This window comes from Chanodichthys erythropterus, chromosome 24 (assembly GCF_024489055.1).
Source record: "Chanodichthys erythropterus isolate Z2021 chromosome 24, ASM2448905v1, whole genome shotgun sequence".
In the NCBI taxonomy this organism is placed as follows: domain Eukaryota; kingdom Metazoa; phylum Chordata; class Actinopteri; order Cypriniformes; family Xenocyprididae; genus Chanodichthys; species Chanodichthys erythropterus.
This window is the reverse complement of record NC_090244.1, coordinates 23,819,595-23,841,786: the sequence shown is the minus strand read 5'-3', so window position 1 is coordinate 23,841,786 and position 22,192 is coordinate 23,819,595. Positions and strand designations below refer to the sequence as shown.

The 22,192-nt window shown below is 36.1% G+C and overlaps 1 protein-coding gene across 3 annotated transcripts; it reads right to left on the bottom strand.

Moving 5' to 3' along the window:
- Positions 1-12,539: 12,539 nt before the first annotated feature.
- On the bottom strand, positions 12,540-21,794 carry kras (v-Ki-ras2 Kirsten rat sarcoma viral oncogene homolog). 3 transcript variants are annotated; one of them, XM_067380471.1, is made up of 6 exons: positions 21,427-21,794; positions 19,537-19,654; positions 17,370-17,548; positions 17,096-17,255; positions 14,227-14,351; positions 12,894-13,027 (listed from the first exon to the last, which is right to left on the bottom strand). In XM_067380471.1, exons 2-5 carry the CDS (start codon positions 19,645-19,647, stop codon positions 14,232-14,234), a joined length of 570 nt encoding a protein of 189 aa, XP_067236572.1. In that variant the 5' UTR covers positions 19,648-19,654; positions 21,427-21,794; the 3' UTR covers positions 12,894-13,027; positions 14,227-14,231. The 3 variants fall into 3 exon arrangements, with proteins under 3 accessions (XP_067236575.1, XP_067236572.1, XP_067236573.1); XM_067380472.1 differs by lacking the exon at positions 21,427-21,794 and adding an exon at positions 21,152-21,387; XM_067380474.1 differs by lacking the exon at positions 14,227-14,351 and having other exon boundaries at positions 12,540-13,027.
- Between the last annotated feature and the right edge of the window lie 398 nt (positions 21,795-22,192).

Here is a 22,192-nt window from a genome sequence, read left to right as displayed (position 1 = left end):
GACTAACAGCTCTTTTATCCACAACAAAATCAGCATATCTTATTAGAAACATTAAAATCTATAAAGAATGAACAATATATGACATATAATGTGCAGCTCATCCTATAAAAAGACCAAAAACAGTTGTTATTAGCGAATAACTGTTAACACGTTTACATATTTGCCTTTGTGCTATTCAACTTACCAAAACTAGACTTTCTCTCTGTCAAACTACTCTTCACGAAGTCATTCGCTGTAATATACACTATTTATATCCAATTAAACCGGTTATGAAGTTATATGAACACAAAGTCACTAACGTCACTGCTTGCGTGTCATTTCTCTTGCGGCTTCCTCGTGCAATTCTGTGAATGATGATTGGCGGGGAGCGGGCGTGTCAATTGCCGAATCATACTAATTGGGAATCATGGCGAAAACATTTTAAGTTACATTTGTATGACGGTACAGTTTAGTTTGTATGCATTTGTTCAGAATACTGTTGATAAAGGATAAATAATAACGATAAAGTTTGCCACAAAGCACTAGTCATTTAGCTGTTTTATGAGTAGACGGTGCGCCACCAAACTGCATTTCCCATCATTCTCATTCTCAGAAATATAAAATACATAGAAATTGCATTAATTACATAATACTTTGCCTCAGTTATGATACATTAGTGCTAAAAACAACTCTGGAAGTGGAATTGAAAAATATTTTTAACAGAAAAAAAAAAAAAGAAAAGAAACTTCAATGAATTGTGCTGTTGTTTAATATGTCAGTTGTTCATCTGACAAAATATTGTTCCAAAAACTTTCAGCAGAAAGCTGTTTCTCCATAAAAACAGTTTTTAAAGTTATGAGTTTTAATTTCAATTCACACTGCACCTACAGACACCGACCAACACAGACAATCACAAACAAGTGCCGATCAGGGGAAGCACACGGCACCAGGGGAAACACACAGATTCGACAAAACTGTGAGTGCTTGTGTTGTCATTCCATCCATCAAGCGCCTTTTTGGAGACCTTTGTTCACAAATATTTGGAAGCCCATTTCTGCCACATAAGAAAAATGAGGCTGTAGTAAATCATAATTATGATATAAAAAGTCAAAATTGAGATAAAAGCCACAATTATGACATGATTATGAGATACTCATACTTCTTGGCAGTGTTGGGGAAAGTTACTTTTAAAAGTAATGCATTACAGTATTGCGTTACTCCCTAAAAAAAGTAACTAACTGCGTAACTAAATGCATATTTGTGACCGTACAGTAGAGGGCGCAGCTCAAACAAACCTTTCAGCTGCGCTGCCATTCTGGAGTAAAAAATCACAAACAGGTGGTGATTAACAGCAACAGGGGTAACACACTGATTCGACAAAACCACACAAATTGTCTGTTGCCATTGGTTAGCGTCTGTCGGTGCAGTGACCTTTATACAGCGCATGCCATTGTAAAAAGACTGTAAGTCTGTCCCTCTCAGCCTCATTTTCATCCTTGTAAAAATCAATATGGCATCTCCCCTGAAAGTTTATGCTTTCCAAATAAGTAGGAACTTCCCAGGAGAACCGCACCATGTTAGCTGGAAAGCCCCCTTGCGGGAGTTCCACAGGGCTCCGTGCTGTGACAATTACTCTTTTCTGTCTGCACTCAGACATTTATAGATAGCTCTGAATTGTCATTTAATTGCATGGCTTCTCTTATCACTGGTGTGCCGATGACACTCAGCTATACGTGTCCCCTTCTGTCTCGACATCTGCCATCTCTGCATTCCTGACTGACATATCAAACATACTCATCACCTCAATCTTAATCTTGACAAGACTTAGCTCTTCTTTCTCTCAGCCGTGACCCCCAGCAAATATCTCTTTATTGCTGTCACACAGTTGTTGCATCTAGGTGTTTAAAAATTCATGGTGTTTTTGTTGTGGATCCTGTTATAAAGACTGCCCTGTCCTGCTGCTTTATGCTCTACAATAAAAGGAAAATAAGTTTATCCTCAACTCTGCTCCTCTACTCTTCTAGTTGTTTAATAGCTGATCTACTGCTAAGTATATTTTTGTCATACCTTCCATAAATCCTCTCAAGAACAGCCAAAACACCCCTTTTTTAGCCTCTGGAAATATTGTCACAATATATACAGTATTAGCTCAGGGGTCTGTACAGCCTTCAAAAAATGGTGGGAACTGAATTAAAACCACTGGCGCCGAAGGACTGGCTTTGTATTGATTCACTATATATACTTATGCTCACTAAGGCTGTCTTTATTTGTTAAAAACAAACAAACACACACACACACACACACACTTATAAGCTGTTTCACTAATAGAGACCAAAAAATGTCCCCACAAGGTCAAAAATGACTGGTATTACAATCTTTGTGGGGACATTTTGGTACACACACACACACACACACTCACTCACACACACACACACACACACACACACACACACACACACACACACACACACACACACACACACACACACACACACACACACACACACACACACACACACACACACACACACACACACACACACACACACACACACACACACAATATGCTGTATAAATATCTACAGAATATATATAAAATGTGTGTGTGCATTCCTTTCGGTCCTTTACATTCTTACTATCTCCTTACTGTCCTCATTACTGTCTACTCAACAACGCAAGAAGGTAAGGACTTTTGAAGAGACCGTTCAAAATTCACTTTGTATCCAGGAACAATTTGCAACATTAACAAATATCTTTGTCCCAGTTTGGGGCTGGGGTGTAACAGATATTTTTAAGAGAGTTGTGAGTCTGTCAACTTTTGTACATCCACCATTTCACTATCCTCTCTGCCCACTGGCGGTACTGAGAATGAGGATCGCTTAGTTTCAGCAGTTTTATCAGACATGCAGGCCCCTAGTTGTTGCCCAGAGATTACAGCTATGGAGGAGGTTTGACTGACAGAGACTGGCCTAAGGTGCACCCAGGAGAATCAAGAGAAGGATTTACAGTGACTGCTTCAACGTGTATTTTCCTCTCCATTTTCTCCTGTCAGCGCTCAGGTCTATAATACAGTATAGAAATAGCCTGTTTCTGCATAATTTAATGGATCTCCCATTTTCTCTCACTATTTGTGTTCTTTGCTGGAGTGGTGGTGCCACCATTGTTCCTATATTAAAGGTTAACAAGATGTACAGTGGGTACGGAAAGTATTCAGACCCCCTTACATTTTTCACTCTTTGTTATATTGCAGCCATTTGCTAAAATCATTTAAGTTAATTTTTTTCCCTCATTAATGTACACACAGCACCCCATATTGACAGAAAAACACAGAATTTATGACATTTTTACAGATTTATTAAAAAAGAAAAACTATCACATGGTCCTAAGTATTCAGACCCTTTGCTGTGACACTCATATATTTTACTCAGGTGCTGTCCATTTCTTCAGATCATCCTTGAGATGGTTCTACACCTTCTGATTGGACTTAATTAGGAAAGCCACACACCTGTCTATATAAGACCTTACAGCTCACAGTGCATGTCAGAGCAAATGACAATCATGAGGTCAAAGGAACTGCCTGAAGAGCTCAGAGACACAATTGTGGCAAGGCACAGATCTGGCCAAGCTTACAAAAAAAATTCTGCTGCATTTAAGGTTCCTAAGAGCACAGTGGCCTTCATAATCCTTAAATGGAAGACGTTTGGGACGACCAGAACCCTTCCTAGAGCTGGCCGTCCGGCCAAACTGAGCTATCAGGGGAGAAGAGCCTTGGTGAGAGAGGTAAAGAAGAACCCAAAGCTCACTGTGACTGAGCTCCAGAGATGCAGTCTGGAGATGGGAAAAAGTTGTAGAAAGTCAACCATCAGCCCTCCACCAGTCGGGGCTTTATGGCAGAGTGGCCCGAAGGAAGCCTATCCTCACTGTAAGACACATGAAAGCCTGCATGGAGTTTGCTAAAAAAAACACCTGACGGACTCCAAGATGGTGGGTATAAGATTCTCTGGATTTTCTGGTCTTGTTGGAAGGTTTTCCTTCCAACAAGACAATGACCCTAAGCACACAGCTAAAATAATGGAGTGGCTTCACATCAACTCCGTGACTGTTCTTGAAGGGCCCAGCCAGAGCCCTGACTTAAACCCAATTGAGCATCTCTGGAGAGACCTAAAAATGGCTGTCCACCAACATTTACCATCCAACCTGACAACCTGACTGGAGAGGATCTGCAACGAGGAATGGCAGAGGATCCCCAAATCCAGGTGTGAAAACTTGTTGCATCTTTCCCAAAAAGACTCATGGCTGTATTAGATCAAAAGGGTGCTTCTACTAAATACTAAGCAAAGGGTCTGAATACTTAGGACCTTGTGATATTTCAGTTTTTCTTTTTTAATAAATATGCAAAAATGTCAACAATTCTGTGTTTTTCTGTCAATATGGGGTGCTGTGTGTACATTAATGAGGAAAAAAAAAAACTTAAATGATTTTAGCAAATGGCTGCAATATAACAAAGAGTGAAAAATTTAAGGGGGTCTGAATACTTTCCGTACCCACTGTATTCCTTCCTTAACAGACATAAATTGGGTTTCGGTCAGAGTTTGGAACTGAATGAAAATGAAGTGGTCCTTGGTTCAAAAACATCCCTAAGACCATCTGAGAACCAGAAGACAGTGATTGAGTATTAAGGTCACCTGCTTGTCCACTACAAGACAAGGATGTAAAATGAACAACTGTGATCACAGACACATTTTTCAAGAATTAGGACACAAATAGTTCAGAGTTGAAGGGGAGGGACGATCAACATTTAGCGGTGGACTGAATTATATACTTGGACTCTGCCATTTTGGCCCCAAAACATTTTGAATATGTTGGGACAACAAATAATACATCCTCGTGCGTCTTTAGCAAATACAATGTGAGCCACCACAATTTTTAGCGCTTCTCACTAAAAGTTTGCTCTTTGCGAATGAAAGTGGAATATATATATAGTGATTATACAGTGAAAAAATATTTCATCGTCTGTGAGTGCTTCTGTTGTCAGACAGCAGAACGACATCATTCCATCCATGCATTTTTGCAGACCTTTGTTCACAAATATTGGGAAGCTAATTTCAGCCACACAAGAAAAATTCAGGCTTTGGTAAATCATAATTATGGCATAAAAAGTAAAAATTGAGATAAAAGTCATAATTATGACATGATTACTCATACTTCTGTTGGGGAAAGTTACTTTTAAAAGTAATGCATTACAATGTTTTGTTACTCCCTAAAAAAAAGTAACTAATTTCATTACGAAGTTAGTTTTTATGAAAAGTTATGTGTTACATTACTTTTGTGTTACTTTTTCCTCACCTGGGCTGGGATTGCATTTTTGTTTTTAATAACAACAAATAAAGTTATATTTTTTGCAAATGTTAAAGGTGCTCTATGTAAGAATGACAGCTGGTTGAAATGGGTACTGCAATCCAAATTCAAAATATTGTTTGCCCCACCCCCTCCTCCTCAGACTCAACGCTCTTGCAGGTTCCCAGTTTGAAGACACGCAAGCTCAACTGACATTGGAAGGCGACGAGACTTACACACTGTAAGATAATTCGTTGTTTTATTGTTTTATGATGAGTTGATATCGCGTTTTAATATGCTTCCATTTATAGAGATTTTTAGATGGATGCTAAGGCTTTTAGGTCGGGTAGAATCTGCAATCTCTGACCCAGTTTGTTCGCTGGTTTCCATGGCTGCAATTCACTGCATGTGTTTTCTGCCAACTGGCAACCCAGGGTGGCGAAATACTGTTGGGTAAATTGGCAACGTAAATTGCACAAATGTAAACAAAAACAAAAATTCCGACACGGAACGCAAATTTCAAAGTAAAATAACTGGCTCTAGCAATGGTTTTCACAGTAATGAATATGTGAACTGAGCATGTTTGATAAACATATTATGGTATTTTTATGCTCTAGTACAGTCAAAAACTTACATAGAGCACCTTTAAGGCCATTTCACACCAAAAGTGAAATGAATAAGCCTCAGGATGAAGGAAATGCATATTTACGCCTGTACAGTAGAGGGCGCAGCTCAAACAAACCTTTCAGCTATGCTGCCATTCTGGATTAAAAAAGAATAGCGGTGCGTTCCAAATGGGATATATCGCCCTCCGAAGGGCACTTTGGAGTGAAAACAATCATGGCAGCTAGGGCTAGGCAATATATCGAATGCGATTGTCACGCGCATTTCGTCAGTAAAGCCAGTTCCCTGATAACCGTTAAATCGACCATCACCTGCTTTCAAATGGAGCGGCATTTAATAGACAGAGCCGTAGTTCACTGACGAGCTACGCAACATCGCGTTTATTATAGGAGGTGATTCATCTGCGATAATGAACGCGATATTGCGTAGCTTATCAGTGAACTACGGCTCTGTCTATTAAATGCCACTCCATTTGAAAGCAGGTAATGGCGATTTAGTGGTAATCAGGGAACCGGCAATCTCATGCGATATATCGCCCAGCCCTAATGGCAGCCATATAGAAGGGTCGTTCCAAACCGAAGTGCTCAAAAGTGGCCACTTCAAAGGGCCCTTCGGAATGAAGGATTTCGAAGGGTACAACTTATGGACACTTCGGGCCCCATGATCCTTTGCACAGGGAAGTTCTTTGGCGTCACAGAATGGGTTCAGGAGGCTCGGAGTTTGATTTTACCTATAAATGTATGTAGCCTAGTATTTTTATACTACTATAATATTTATACAAATAAGATTTGGTACATTATTATGGTCAGAACGACATTGTACTTCAACAAAAATACTTTACAGCTCCCTTTATCAGACCATTCAAATGTTTAAAATACATAGACACAATATAAAATATGGAGAGATAAACCAAAAATAAATAAATATATAAAAGTTTTAGGCACAGCTTGCGCAATCTACTCCTGCCTGATTTTCTCGTTAAGATGACGCAGAAGTGCGTTCCAAAAAAAGAGCTTTTTTGACCCCTACACCCTTCATCCCTTCGAAGTTCTCACTCTGGAGGGTAAACCCTTTCATTCATGGCAGCAATATTGAAGGGTCGTTCCAAACCGAAGTGCTCAAAACTGGCCACTTCATAGGGCCCTTTGGAATGAAGGATTTCGAAGGGTACAACTGATGGACACTTTGGGCCCCCATTATCGTACAGGAGGCTCGGAGTTCGATTTTACCTATAAATGTATGTACAGAATTTTGTATACTACTGTAATATTTATACGAATTAGATTTGGTACATTATTAGATTCAAATGACATTGTACTTCAACAGAAATACTTTACAGCTTCCTTTATTAGTCCATTTTAAATGTTTCAAATACATAGACACAATATACATTATATTTAACATAAAAAACGGCAGTAGCTTATAATGTTACTACAGTAAATGAATGTGTATTAATACAAAAAGTACACCAGGGGGAAAAAGACGAATGCGCCTCCTTGATTCTCTCATTAAGATGACGCAGAAGTGCGTTCCAAAAAAATTTTTTTTTGACCCCTACACCCTTCATTCCTTTGAAGCTCTCACTTCAGAGGGTAAACCCTTTGAAGGGATTAGGGCTTAGGGATGAGCCCTTCAGAATGGAACACAGTATAGGAATAAAGTGAGATTAAATACATAAAGTATATTTGTGTAATATAGTTAATTATTAAGGTTTGCATAAAGTTCTGAGATTGAATTTAACTGTTTTTATTGATTTTGAGGAATACTGAATGTTTTCGTGCAAGTGAGATGAGTAAATGCATGTTCACATTCTACAATAACCATCATGTTCACACAGCGCACACAACACCTCTGAACTTTATTTCTCTAAACATGGGGACAGGAGAGCTATTAGTCATCATTGTGATAAAAATAATTTCGGCTACTTATTTGAAAAAGTAACTTAGATATTTTGTTGTAAATTGAATAAGTAATGTGTTACTTTACTAGTTACTTGAAAAAGTAACCTGATTGCATAACTCAAGTTACTTGTAATGCATTACCCCCAACACTGCTTCTTGGTAATCATAACAAGTCAAACTTATGAGATAAATTATGCAAAAATATGACTTACTAAGTCATAATTATGGGATAGTCAAAATTATGACATATTAAGTCAGAATGAGATAAAAGTCAGTTTCACAATAATTATGACTGTTTATCTCATAATTTCAATCTATCTCAATTTTGACAACATAATTTCAAATTTGTCAATGACTTATCTTATAATTATGAAAGTATGTCATAATTATGACTTACTATTCCATAGTAATATGTACTAACCATACTAACAATCATTTAAATATATGAATTAAAAAAAAAAAATAGTACCTGACATGCAAATGGAATCTGCCAAGGAAGGATCAAAAAATTAAAACTTTACAATACGGTCTCATGTGTTTACTGTAGTTAATGCATTAGCTCACATGAACTGACAATGCACTAAATATATTTTTAAAGCATTTATTAAACTTTGTTAACATTATAAAGATGTAATTGTTCATTATTTGTTAATGTTAACAAATACAACTTTAGATTTTAAAATTACCATTGACTTAAGATTAATACATGCTGTAAAAGTATTGTTTATTATTAGTTCAGTATACTAATAAGATATTAAACCTGATTGTAGTGTTACCAAAAATCTATGAACAATGAAAATTTCATTGGTTAGATTTAAGACAGGATTGACAGAGCAAAAATACATTTTAAAAAACAAAATTAATGTTGGGTGCAGCTGTGCAGTTTTATTGATAAGATTTGTATAGGTTTTCTACACATTCATGTATATTTTGGTGTTCCTTGTAAAACTGTATCCAAGACACCAGAGAAGACATCCGAGCACCGCAATCACATTTAAAAATTGCATTATTAATGGCAAATGGCTTATCCTATGAAACGTGTCCTTTTCGCCTGCAGCTAAACTAATATGGAACAACCTATTCATCTTGGCACCAGAGACAAAGGTAGGTTTCAACTCCACAGCAAGCTCGATATTTAATTTCACGTGGTGAATGTAATTACGCCGAAGAAATGATATCGTGCCCTGGATTAAATCAGGGAGTTATTGAGAGTGCCTGTAATTTTAATTCTGTTAGGATGACATTACAGAAGACCATCTGAGAAACTATTACATCGTGGCATGAGAGAATACTGCCACTTTGTGGCATATAAGAGACATGCATCACACGAGTGAACCTCATGAAGAGCTAAATATATACACTAATGTTCAAAGGTTTAGCATCAGTAAGATTTTTGAAAGAAATTAATTATTTTACTCATCAAAGATGCACCTTTGATATTGATCAAAGGTGACAAAGACATTTACAATGTTAGAAAAGTTTTCTATTTTATATACATGCAGTTCTTTTTACCTTTCTATTTATCAAAGAATCCTGAAAAAAAAAAAAAAAAAAATATTTGTAATATTATTTCACAATATTAATGTTTTTACTCTATTTTTGATCAAATGCCGCTTTGGAGAGCATAAGAAAACGAAAATGATCCTATGATTTACTCACACTCAAAACATCCTAGGTGAATATGACTTTCTTCTTTCAGACAAACAATTAGAGTTATATTCTAAAATATGCTGGCTCTTTCAAGCTTTATAATGGTAGTGATATTAATAATTATCATTATAATTGTCCATTATAAAAGTAATCCATACAGCTCCAGGGGGTTAATAAAGGCTTTTTGAAGTTAAGTGATGGGTTTTTGTAAGAAAAATATCCATATTTAAAACTTTACAAACTATAATAACTAGCTTTCGGGTATGGCCTACACGTCAAGTTAAGGAGAAAGAGTAACCCCTGACCTGACGCATGATGCATCGATGAACACGGAAGCACAGAGGATGGAGCAAAACAAAACACTGGTTACGAATTAGAAGTCTAAAACAAGAATTTTTAAAGAGAAGTCGAAGGATTTCGATATAAGAGGAGCTTGAGCTTGTTGCCCATCCCTATTTGTGTGAACTTCGAGAGGTGTCCAAGTTTACGTAAGTTTACGTCTTTTGACGTAAATCGATGCATACGGCCATCTACCACTATTATAGTGTGTAAAGTTTTAAATATGGATATTTTTTTTACAAAAACGCATCACTTTGCTTCAGAAGGCCTTTATTAACCCCCTTGCTGTCGCATGGATTTCTTTTATGATGGATGGATAGATGGATGCACTTTTTTTGTGTGAGTTTTTGGGCTTCAAAAACTCACACCCCCTTCACTACCATTATAAAGCTGGGAAGAGCCAGGATACACCTAGGCTGGCTTGAGGGTGAGTAAATCATGGGATAATTAAAATTTTTGGGTGAACTATCCCTTTAATTGTCAATAAAATGAGAAAAAAAAAAGGTCTGAAATATGATTTGGACGTGTTCTAATGAGGTTTTATGAGATTAACCCATGAAAAGAAAAAGCTTAGTAAACATTTTGCGCTATTAACATAACTTGTACAAAGCATTCATTTTTAACCAACCAACTAAACACACAGACTCTCCTGTGGGTTTTATGTATTTCTTTTAATTACACATTAAATAAGACTTGAGATTAATGGGAAAAAAAAAAAAAAAAACAGGATTGGGTTGCATTTATAAAACTGCTGATCTGAGAACAGCTTTTCCCATCCTAATAATCACATTCACCAAAACATGAGAGGCAGAAGATGACCTCAGATCGGCACTTTCTCAGACGTTAACACGTGACCCTTAATTACAATTAAGTGTCATTCATTTCATTAAACCAAAAATAAGCACAATTTACAAAATATTCATCTTTCTTATCACAACCGTACAAAGGCTGTTAAAACAAGGTCCATACAGTATATACATGAACCATTTTATCAACATTTGCAATTGGCACACAAACAGACAGAGAACATTTAAAAAATGATTCAAGAAATATCTAATGACTTCGCTACTTGCGTTACAGACTGCTATTAAATGAATGACTTTAAAAGGGAACAGAAATTACTTAAAATACTTTTAACTTTGCATAAGAGCGGACGTCCTGATTTATTTAGCATTTAGATTTCTCGGTATTAGTCATACAGTCAAATGATCAGAAAAGCAAAACTAGTAAAGGTTAAGGAAGCATGGTAAAACAGCTCACTGAAGGTTTTAAAGCAACATTCTGCTTGTATATTGGAAACGACATCATCTCATGACATCACAAGTATTGCCACATAAAATAAATCTTTAAAATCACTCTCTTTGGTTTGAGTGATGGCTGAAATTTGCCTTCGTAGCTATAACCATATTTTACCATAATATACTAGATCATGACCGCCTCTTTGAAAAGTGTGAGCTCAATGGAAAGCTTTGAATCAATTTTAAATGGGCTTCTAGTTGGGCTAATGGCAGCAGAAAGGAACAAGGCATTCGTTTTATTCCTTTTTCCACATACATTTGCATCACAATAACTAGTAGTACATTATATTTGCTAATCTCAATTCAGGGTACGTTTACACGACAATGATGCACTACAAACGGAGAAGTTTTTCCTTTGCGTTTTCCGCATAGAGACGACAACGCTGTATTATGCTGCCAGGCCAGTAGGTGGCGATGTCACTTTGTAAAGAAACACAGAAGATTACAGTATTGGTTTCAAAAACTCAAATTTTCTCAAAAGTTTGCATTTTCAGGCCCCGAAAAACACCATTGTCATGTAAATGAACGTCCAAAACGCATAAAATTTCCATTTTCAGTTGAAAATGGTGTTGTGTAAACGGCCTGCAGAAAAAAAAAAAAAAAAAAAAAAAAAAAAAAAATTCAATGTAATTATTCAGACTTCTAAGGCGCAGTTTGGCTGGGCACAAGAGGGTTAATATTCATACGTAATAAAAAGCCTCCTCTGAATGCAGAAGTGAGGCTTTCACTAGTGTAGATCCTTACAGAAAAGAAAGTTTCAAATCGTTATTACACACTCTCTGGAATTCCTGATTGGTCAACTGCAGCTGTGTATTTCTGTATAGTGTTTGAAAAAAAAAGTATAATTGACCATTTCATGTCTTTATTATGCTGCAATTTCTTCTTACATAATATAAATTTTGCATCTAGATCTTAAATCACCTTATTTTTTGTTACTGTAGTTTCCCTTAACACAATCCTGTGCACTGAGAAATTGTAGATTTTCGATGGAGTTGCTATCACCAAACAGTCTCTAAACCAACTGAGGTAAAAGTATTTCTAAAAAATAATAATAATTAAATTGAAAATATATAATAAAAATTGATAATGGCTAGTTCGGACCAGCTGAGAAAATCCTCTCTACACAACAGTGGCTATTATACAGTTTAACGCATTACCGTTCCCTGGAAGTTTAAAGAACAGAACACAGCATGCAAACAGGGAAATAAGGTTAACGTGGTTAAGATTTCACCATATATACATTACCCATGGCTTTAGAGAGAGGGCGCGTTAATCCGACTACAATGGAAGTTCACATGCAGGTGGTTTTTGGAAGTCTGGGACATCCAAAGGCAGGTCATACACAGTGATAATGTATCAAAACGCCCCCCAGAAAGTGTTGGTCCTCAAAAATAATTCCTCAAAGTTTCAGTTCCTGTGAAATCAAGCGACTCACATGCAAATTTCCTGTCTAAACGGCTAGTTCTCATATAGCACACCAAAAGAATGCTTTTAAATCCACACCTTTATAAAACTACTCTAGATAAACCAACTGCAAAATAAAACCAGTTCTGACAGCCCACCCGATAAAATAAACCACACAAGGTGTCAAGGGACCAACACTTTGGGGCAACTGGCACCGAACGAGAAGTAAAGCTTATTTCTTTTAAGAAAGCAAGTAGAATTAGGGATCCATTCTGTATTCTGAAGAGGCTAATAATTTAGTGTAATGTACAAAATGCAGCTGTGGAACTTTTTTTTTTCTTTTTTTTTTTTGAGTCCATAATGACAGGAAAGGCTTGTTCACATTAATACACATTTTGTTTTGGATTTCTTCTTTTTCTTCTTGCCCTCTTTGCTCATCTTCTCCTTGTGTTTCCGGATTTCTCGGACTAAAGTATAAAACGCGTCGTCCACGCCCTTCAAAACAAAAGAGGAAAACAAGAACTTCAGGTGATTATGTAAAGCATTAAAGCATCAAAGATTTTTCACAGATCTATGCCCAACTTTTGCTTCCATATTCCAAACATTAGTCACAATAACATTAAACCGGTCTCATGTCAGTGTTAAAAAGACCATGTTCACCAACCCATTCCTGAAACAATAGTGAAAAAAAGTAATGAAGAAATTAAGTGATGGTTTAAAATAAGAGTGTGAATCTCACACAAAAAACAAAACAAACCAAAACCTGTCATATTTCATCCCAAAAGTCAAATCATTCATAATTTTTATTTTTATTTTTATTTTTATTTTTATTTTTATTTTTATATATATATATATATATATGCTGTCAACGAATATACTGACTTTTTGTTGTTTCAATTTGGAGATTAACTGTGAAATTACTACATTATAAAATACATTAAAAACGTATAAAAACTTGTGTTTTAAGTGCTTATATATTATTAGGAATTGTGACGTTTTCATGATAGTCAGTCAAGCACACGTTCCCCTCAAATGCTCATTTAAATACAATAAAATGCCTGTCTGAATAATTACATTTTACAACAAAGACTAAGTAAATAAATATACAGAAATAATTTTCTGGATTTTTTTAATAATTTGCATTAATTGAATTCAGGACACTTTTTTTCCAGAAAAATAATTAAAATTTGTATTACATTCTGTGCAACAATTACAACCACTCAATATATCAATAAGTCAATAAATAAATGTGAATAAAGTCTAAATTAAATCTGTCTGATCGTGTCATTTCCGAAAATTTGGACTAAACCACTCAATTCATATGGATTAGTTTTCCGATCTCTTTGTGAACTTTTTGAAGCGTCAAAGTTTCAGTTACGTAGCTGTCAATGGAGGGACAGAAAGCTCTCAGATTTGATTAAAATATGTTCGTTTGTGTTCCGAAGATGAATGAAAGACTTACGGGTTTGGAACATGAGCATGAGTAAATGACAATTTTCATTTTTGGGTGAACCAACCCTTTAATAGTCCTAAAAATCAGCTTTTTTTAATGCAATAGTATAATTTTGGGGTGAAATATGACTCGGATATTTCTTTGATACTTTTCGTGAGAATCACCCAAGAACAAGTGAAAAGTATACAGCAGATGTCGTACCCAACACCTGGACTGCAGATGGGCAGCGCATCAGACTTACCCCTCTCACATCAAAACACATTTTTTAAGCTTGATGCATTGTGTCGTCTTTTCTTCTTTAGTGAGTTTTCTTAGCCGGTATTGCCTGATCTCCCGTACCAGAGTATAAAAGGCATCTTCCACTCTCTGCAGTGCAAAACACAACTCCCTTCAGTGTTAAGGAACGCACAGCCACCATTACTGAGACGGGAAAACAATCGCAATTGGATTTCGGGAACCCAGTGAAACTATAAAAATCTTCCCTCATAGTTCTGGCATAATTAATAGTGGTTTTCCCCCCCCTTATTTCTGGGAACTTAAAGGGAATTTGGCATAAAGTATTTATATCAGCTTTCCACAAAAAAACGGCAGGTTTTTCCATGGCATAGACTTTTTCCCCAGCATCTTTGCGCTCTATTGTAGAAGAGTTTCTCAATCAGGGGGCGTTTACACGACTCACGACTTTTCAATGAAAAACAAAAAACTTTTAATGTGTTTTTGCTGTTCATTTATGACAAAGGTATTTTGGGGCCTGAAAACGGGTCTCAAAGTACCAGTTTTTGTAAACCATACCGCTATCATCTCTGTGTAAAAAAACTGTGACATCATGCGCATGCATATTACAATGTTCAGTCTATAAGTGCATAGTGTGTCTTTACAAAGTGACGTTGCCAACTACTGGCCTGGCATGAACAGCGTTTTTAGTTCTTTTTGCAGATCAATGCGGGGATCATTTTGACAACATTTCATAAACAAAAAGGAAATATTTTTCCATTTTTAGCACATCGTTGTCGTGTAAACATACCCTTAGATGTGCCTCTGAAGACCACTGGATTTAAAATAATAATAATTAAAAAAAAAAAAAAAAAAAAATCAAAAGTGAATCTGAAATTTACACAAATTGTGGGTACTGAAGACGGCACCATGGTGTCGGCGGGTAGCATGTGTGGCTTGAAACAGGAAGAAAATTAATTCAGAAGCCTTCATTATTCCCCAGCACCACAAGGAGTTGTGATTTGAGCACTGCAGAAGGAGGTACAGAGTGTCTGCCCTGATTTTTAAACATGACAGATAGAGCAGTTTAATATTCCCAGTTGATTTATAGTGATTGAACCCTTGATCGATCAATCCAAACTGCATTTTGTCATTAAAAGATTAATTCATCTTGAGGTGAAATCAAACACAGAGAAATTATAACAAATGCACAAGACAGACCAGGCACAAACCCAGAGCCAGATCAGTTGTGTTCTGTGATGTGCATCTGATTGATTATTCATAAAGCTCGTCAGAATGAACTCATGCGTGAAGCCAGTGTAAAGCAACAGCACTGGACAACATCCTACAATTCCACACATTTCAACTGCCTTAATCTGGTGTGAGAATGTAACAAAAACCACGTCCATATCAGTTACTCATTTAAAATACATTTATGTCATACTAAATACACTTCAAATCCATTAACATATTTACTGACATATCGCTTTAGACTTTATATAACAAAATAGAATTAAACTATTTGTTGTACTACTTGTGCACAATGCACATTACTTTATATTAGACCTAAAATGTGGAGGATTATATGAAATTTGAATAATACCAGTCTTTAAATGCAAGATATGTACCTAAAGTATACTTGCAATAGTTCCACTTTAGCACAATTAAATATAACAAGTATATCTTTAGTTGGACTACTTCTGCACAATTAAAGTGCATTAGTTGTAAGTATACCAGTTTAGTATACTAAAAGTACGACTGTAGGACTGAAGTACATTATATGTAAATGTATTTGCAATATACTTGGTATGAAATATATATATTTCAGATATAGTTATATTTATTTTTCATTAGGGACCTCAAAAAAAAAAATACAAGAAATACTACAATGATGTATACATCTAAATGTACTTGAATTAAATTACATTAAAAGGTGCTAAACTGTAAGCATGATATATACTTTTTTAAAGTATAATTTCTGATTTTTTTTCCTTTGATTTCAGGGTGAAATGTATGGAAGCCCGTTTCCGCCACAGTTGAGTAAAAAAATATAATTCTGTAAGTCATAATAATGAGAAACCTTCTCATAATTATGACTTAGTATCTCATATTGAGAGTTTCTTGTAATTATGACTTATTTTCTCGTAATAACGAGAAACTTTCTTGGATGAGTCTAGGCTAATTGATGTGCAGGTTTGCCTAGACATAGGCACTGGAAAGCTTTTCTAATATAAACCAGGTCCTAAAGCACTTGGCCAGTCATAAACCTTCATTCCAGTGATATTCCTACATAAAACACCTTTTAGGATGTTTATGACTCATTAGAATGTATGCAAAAGACAGCTGTCCAGGTGAAGCGTTCTTTAACAGAGTTGGATATGTAGGTGTGTGCTATCTTATTCCTCTATCGGTTTGAAATCCATGGATCACCACTCTGTTTCCACTTGTTCATACACGAAAATACAAATGAATGTTACAAATGAAGACTATATCCCGTCTCATATAGGCTACTGATAATTAGTCAATAATGTTATTTATTTAATGATATTATAGATTTACACTTTTCCAGAAGGTGCCATGGTTGCGGAGTTCTCGCATGACCAGCGGATGTCGCGCGTCACTGCTCTCTATATTCTATATATTCTTTCTATCTATCTATCTATCTATCTATCTATCTATCTATCTATCTATCTATCTATCTATCTATCTATCTATCTATCTATCTATCTATCTATCTATCTATCTATCTATCTATCTATCTATCTATCTATATATATATATATATATTTTAAATAATCAAATTATTGGTACACATCTAAACAGTCACCGTCAAAACTTTTTTATTGATTTGTCCAACACACTTGTACTCAATACATGTCCGTCCATGTTTTCCATACCTGTCTCGTCTTTGCTGAGGTCTCTATAAATGGAATGCCGTAGCTACGTGCTAAATCCTGAGCCTGCTTGGTATCCACACTGCGGGATGGAAGATCACACTTATTCCCCACCAGGACCATTGGGACGTCCTCAGAGTCCTTTACTCGTTTTATCTGCTCTCTGCAAAAGCACACAGAGAATATTACACATCTACAATTAATTTGACTTTGTGAGGTGTTTTAGCCCTTTACAGACCTAATTCTGCACAGTATTAGGTTTGTAGCTAACCCTCACCTGTAGTGGTGAATGTCCTCAAAGGACTTGGTGTTATTGATGGCAAAGACACAAAGGAATCCCTCCCCTGTCCTCATGTACTGGTCCCTCATTGCGCTGTACTCCTCCTGACCTGCAGTGTCCAAGATGTCCAGTAGACACGTCTCCCCGTCAATCACCACCTGCTTTCTGTAGGAGTCCTGCACAAGTGAAATTATATTTTGAGCATGTTGAGCAGTATAACAATCACAAACTCTAGTGGTTCTCTAATGTCAAATTATCACAGTATGACAATACTCTAGTCTCAGCCTAAAGCGTCACGCTCATGGACCGCAGCTGAACATCTGATGCATATGGCACATAAAATTGGAAATGACTGAGGCATCATCTGATTGGTTAAATTCTTTCCAGGAGAAATCTGTGTCACGTTCTTAAACGGTTAGTCTGGAAACAAAGCCCTTGTGATGCCAAACCCGCTCATGGAAGAAGAAAGCCTTTGTGTTTACAACTGTGACAATTAAACACCTCTAAATAACATGCAGCCGTTAACTTGTATAACTCCTGTTTTCTTCTTGTGAGCTCCCTATGAGGTTCTGGCTGAAATGATAACAGTATAGTGAGACGGGAGAGATCACTCCAACCTAGATCGCATAATTTTATAGAAAATTAAAGGCGCAATACGTAACTTTCACCGCTAGAGGTTGCTTATTCAAAAAGGTGTAGCTTAATGACGCCGCAAATGAGTGTGGAATCGTGGGAGTTGATGTCTTCACCTCCACAGCCAAAGGAAAGGAATCCAACAGACTTGGGCAGAAATAGTATTCATGGATTAGCTAATGTATTAAAGTTTTATAAAACATAACTGTGGTATGAAGCAGGGTGGGGCTGACAGCCCAGGAAATTTTTACTTTGCGGTTTTTATTATGCTTGTATACACCGCAGTGGGACGTTTCCGCTCCTTTTGTTTTGTTTCTGGAGTGCTGATTTACTACTCATACAGGTCACTTTATGTGATTAAATAAAATGTATGGTAGTGCAGCACTGTTTTACTTGATCAAAACCATCACACTAAAAATGTGTTTGAGTGTGTTGAAAGTTATGCTTGATTTTGGCCTCGGTGCTTGAGGTCCAAGGCTATTGGCCTCACCTGGCATGTTGTTAGCCCTGGCTTGCAGTGGCCCGACAGTGGAAAAGCAGCTAATGAGCACTTATCAGGATAAACTAAATGCTGGATTCTCAGAAGTATGTGAAGCTCACAGCATAAGACTCTTTAAAATATGCTCACATACAAAAACTGTGATTGATTGCTTTCCTTGGCCTATGAAAGCTACTATGGATTCCAGACCTTCTGTCATCAGTCTGAAGATCTGGCTATGTGAGACTAACAATACTCAAGCCTGAAATATCCCAAAAATTGTTTTATTGAAACCTGACATCCATAAAATGACAAAAAAACAAAACAAAAAAACAAACAAACAAAAAAAACACTAAAAATTATTGTGTACTAGTTTTAGGGTACGTTTACACGACAACGATGTACTAAAAAAAAGGGAAAAGTTTTTCCTTTGTGTTGTTCTCGTACAGAAGACGAGAATGTTGTCAAAATGAGTCGCAAAAATGACTAAAAACGCTGTATTATACATACCATTCCAGTAGTTGGTGATGTCACATTGTAAATAAAAACTACGCTTATAGACTGAACACAAAACACGCATGTGGATGACATCACCGTTCTCACAAAACTCCACGGTCATGTAAATGAAAGGCCAAAATGCATAAAAAGTTCAGTTTTTCATTGAAAACTGTGTTGTGTAAACTGTTAATTTAAGTGTTGATTAATTCTAGCAAAATGGGTGTATAAGTGAACATGAAATAATGCTCCTGGTCTTATTTTGACCAATTCATCCATTATTTCAAAGAATAATATTATTCCAAAACAACTACAAAAAATGTATTAATTTTAAATTAAATTTAAATTGAAGCTATGCCAGAAAAGTAAAAGGGAAGAACCATAAAAGGCACTCCATCTGGGTAACCACCTTCATTTAAACCAGAATAACCTGATCACACTGTTGAATCTTAACCAGTACATTTTTTGCATATTTACATAAGGGTGAATTTCACAGCTTTGTGTGGCAGTAGAAAGTGAGAGTTCTGACTGGCAGAGACAGCGGTAGCCATGCCTCACCTCTATGGTTGGGTCGTATTCATCCACAAAGTGGTTCTGGATGAGTTGAATGGTGAGAGCGCTCTTGCCCACGCCTCCAGCACCCACCACCACAAGCTTATATTCTGTCATTCTTCACCTGCAGCAGAAAAAAAAAAAGTGGTGAAAATCAATTAGCAGTTCAAGATGTTGTTTTAATTCCACTTTAGAAAAAAATGATATCCTTGGTTTATTTTGTCAAAGTCTTTCTTGGTTTTCTCCAGTTTTAATATAATTATATATATTTTTTTTACAAATTTGTCAATTAACTGATGCCATTATCCAAAGCGACATACAGTTCACTAATTCAGTCCACTGGAATAACCTAATGTTAGTCTAACGATCTTGAGCAAAGGCTAGTTCATTAATAAAGCCATTTAGGATTTGAACCTACAACCTTTCTGTTCAACCAGATCCAGATGTTTAACCATTAAGCTACAACATCCTACAATTAAGCAATGTTTACATCTCATTTACACTTAACATGCCAGGTCTACTGGACTAACACAAAATAACAGAATTTAAACAACTATTATACACTCCTTCACCATGTATTATTACTAAAACTTTTTATAACTATAGATGAACCATTTACTTCAAGAAATATTGCTAAAACAGATCAGTAAGGAATTGAATCAACAGAAAACCACACATGACATTATATAGGCCAAGTTATAAATACAAGGAGTATATATTAACTTTTTGTTGACACCTTTAGAAGTTACAAGCCTATATTATTACTCATCTTTAACATTTTTAATCACTTTGCTAGTACAACTAATAGTAATAGTTATATTTATTGCCATGTCAGCATCTAAGGCAAACTTCATGGCAAAGTTAGGCTAGTACAACTAAATAAAACCAGTTAAATAATTCAACTGATGAAAGATTATAGAATACCACGATTTTATAGACATATGCCGTTACTCTAAACTTTCCTGTTGTGTATAATTTCACTATTTTCATTACTACAACTCAAAACCGAATAATCTATAGTAAACAATCAATTCAACAGACAAGGCACACTACCAAATATAACAATATTAGTTATTTATTTATATGCTAGGACTACCTACATTTTTACATAGCTTAATATAACTCAATAAAACCGATTAACCGAAACAGACTCGAATAATACGATTTGGCATCATTCGACATTGTCGCCAATAGCTAAATCTTAAAGTTATAGTGTATATTTTAACAACATACGGTCAACAAAAACATATAAAACGAAATATTTACAAAATATCGTGCACGTTTCATTTAAGATGACTCGATTCAACAGCAGACTATCACGAATATGAGTCCTTTAAGTCTTAAATGCAACATTTCAGGTTAAATGATTTATCACAATAAAGCGATTTAGATTTTAAAAAGTGTTAAGACAAGTTAATTGTTAATAAGTAGTTTACAGTTAAGCGCCATTATATCGCAGGGCCCGAATTTCACTTGGGCGTGTTATGACAATAATAACACTGGAATAAATATACTCAAAGCTACACAAGCCCACTTTAAACCAGTCTCTCATTGACTTTTATATAATTAATCGTCAAAGTAATTATATATATGTTAAAAGAGTTTCTCTATTATTTTTTACCTCTGGGTTTGCTTTAAGTTCCGCGTCTGAAAAGCCTCTAATGACTCGTTTATCATGACCTTGTCATAATGTTATTATCCATTTAAACACCGTGTAAAAAGTCTCATAAATCCACTGGCAATCCCGTCGAAGTGTTAAACGGGTTTCTCAAAATGGGAACCAACAATATCATAGGGAATACAGATAAATTCAGCTCTTTCTAGGATACATGGCCTTGCGCTCGGAGGTTGTGCTTTACATAAATATGGGCGGACACACTGTTGCGTCCTACTTACCCCAAAATATCAACGATTTTCAGCTGTTTACGATTATTTTCAGTAGGTGGAGGCGGTTAAAAGGACAAGTAATAAGCAGTCGAGCAGCCTTTTCCGAGCACCAGCATGCATCTTGCATTATAGTAGACGAAACATCTGTAGATACAAATAATCCAGATCGGTGTCCTTTCAATGAGAGGTGCAGGGCGGAGGGCTTGATCAATAACTAACCGATAATCAACACTGGTGTTTCCAGGCTAGATGTGGTTACACGACGGATAATAAATGCACTTTAATTTCAGTTTGATAGCACACAAGAATGTGCTACAACATATTCGATACTACGCAATGACCGGCTTTTGACAAGCGCTACGGGCAGTATTGGTACAGACTGGCTTGGTGCTTAAATAGGCCCTAAATATAACCGGAACGTGTACGTGCGTACGTCATCGCGTTTGTGGATTCTTATTGGAGGTTTCACTTGTCAGTCACAATTAGGCTGTTCGCATACGGTGTGAAAGGAGCCAATCGTCTTTGGTTATCGACAGGATAATACAATCCGGCCTAGATTTTTTTATTGTTTGACTCTATGCTTCACTCTATAAATTTTTTCTTCTTCATTAACTTTAATGAAAATATAGTTCACTGATACACGTGATTGGAAAACAAAACTCAAAGTAAAGTTAATAAATGAGTTGGAAAATTTCCCCCAAAACCCCCCAAATTTTTATTGCAGTTATATAATGCTTACTTTCTTTCGTAATAATAATAAAAAAAATAATTGGTA

Excerpts from the sequence above, each read along its gene's own strand:
- kras (XM_067380471.1), bottom strand. The coding sequence starts at position 19,647 with ATGACAGAATATAAGCTTGTGGTGGTGGGTGCTGGAGGCGTGGGCAAG. Across the intron at positions 17,549-19,536 it reads AATACGACCCAACCATAGAG|GACTCCTACAGAAAGCAGGT; the intron begins GTGAGGCATGGC and ends TCACTTGTGCAG. Across the intron at positions 17,256-17,369 it reads GAGGACATTCACCACTACAG|AGAGCAGATAAAACGAGTAA; the intron begins GTGAGGGTTAGC and ends GTGCTTTTGCAG.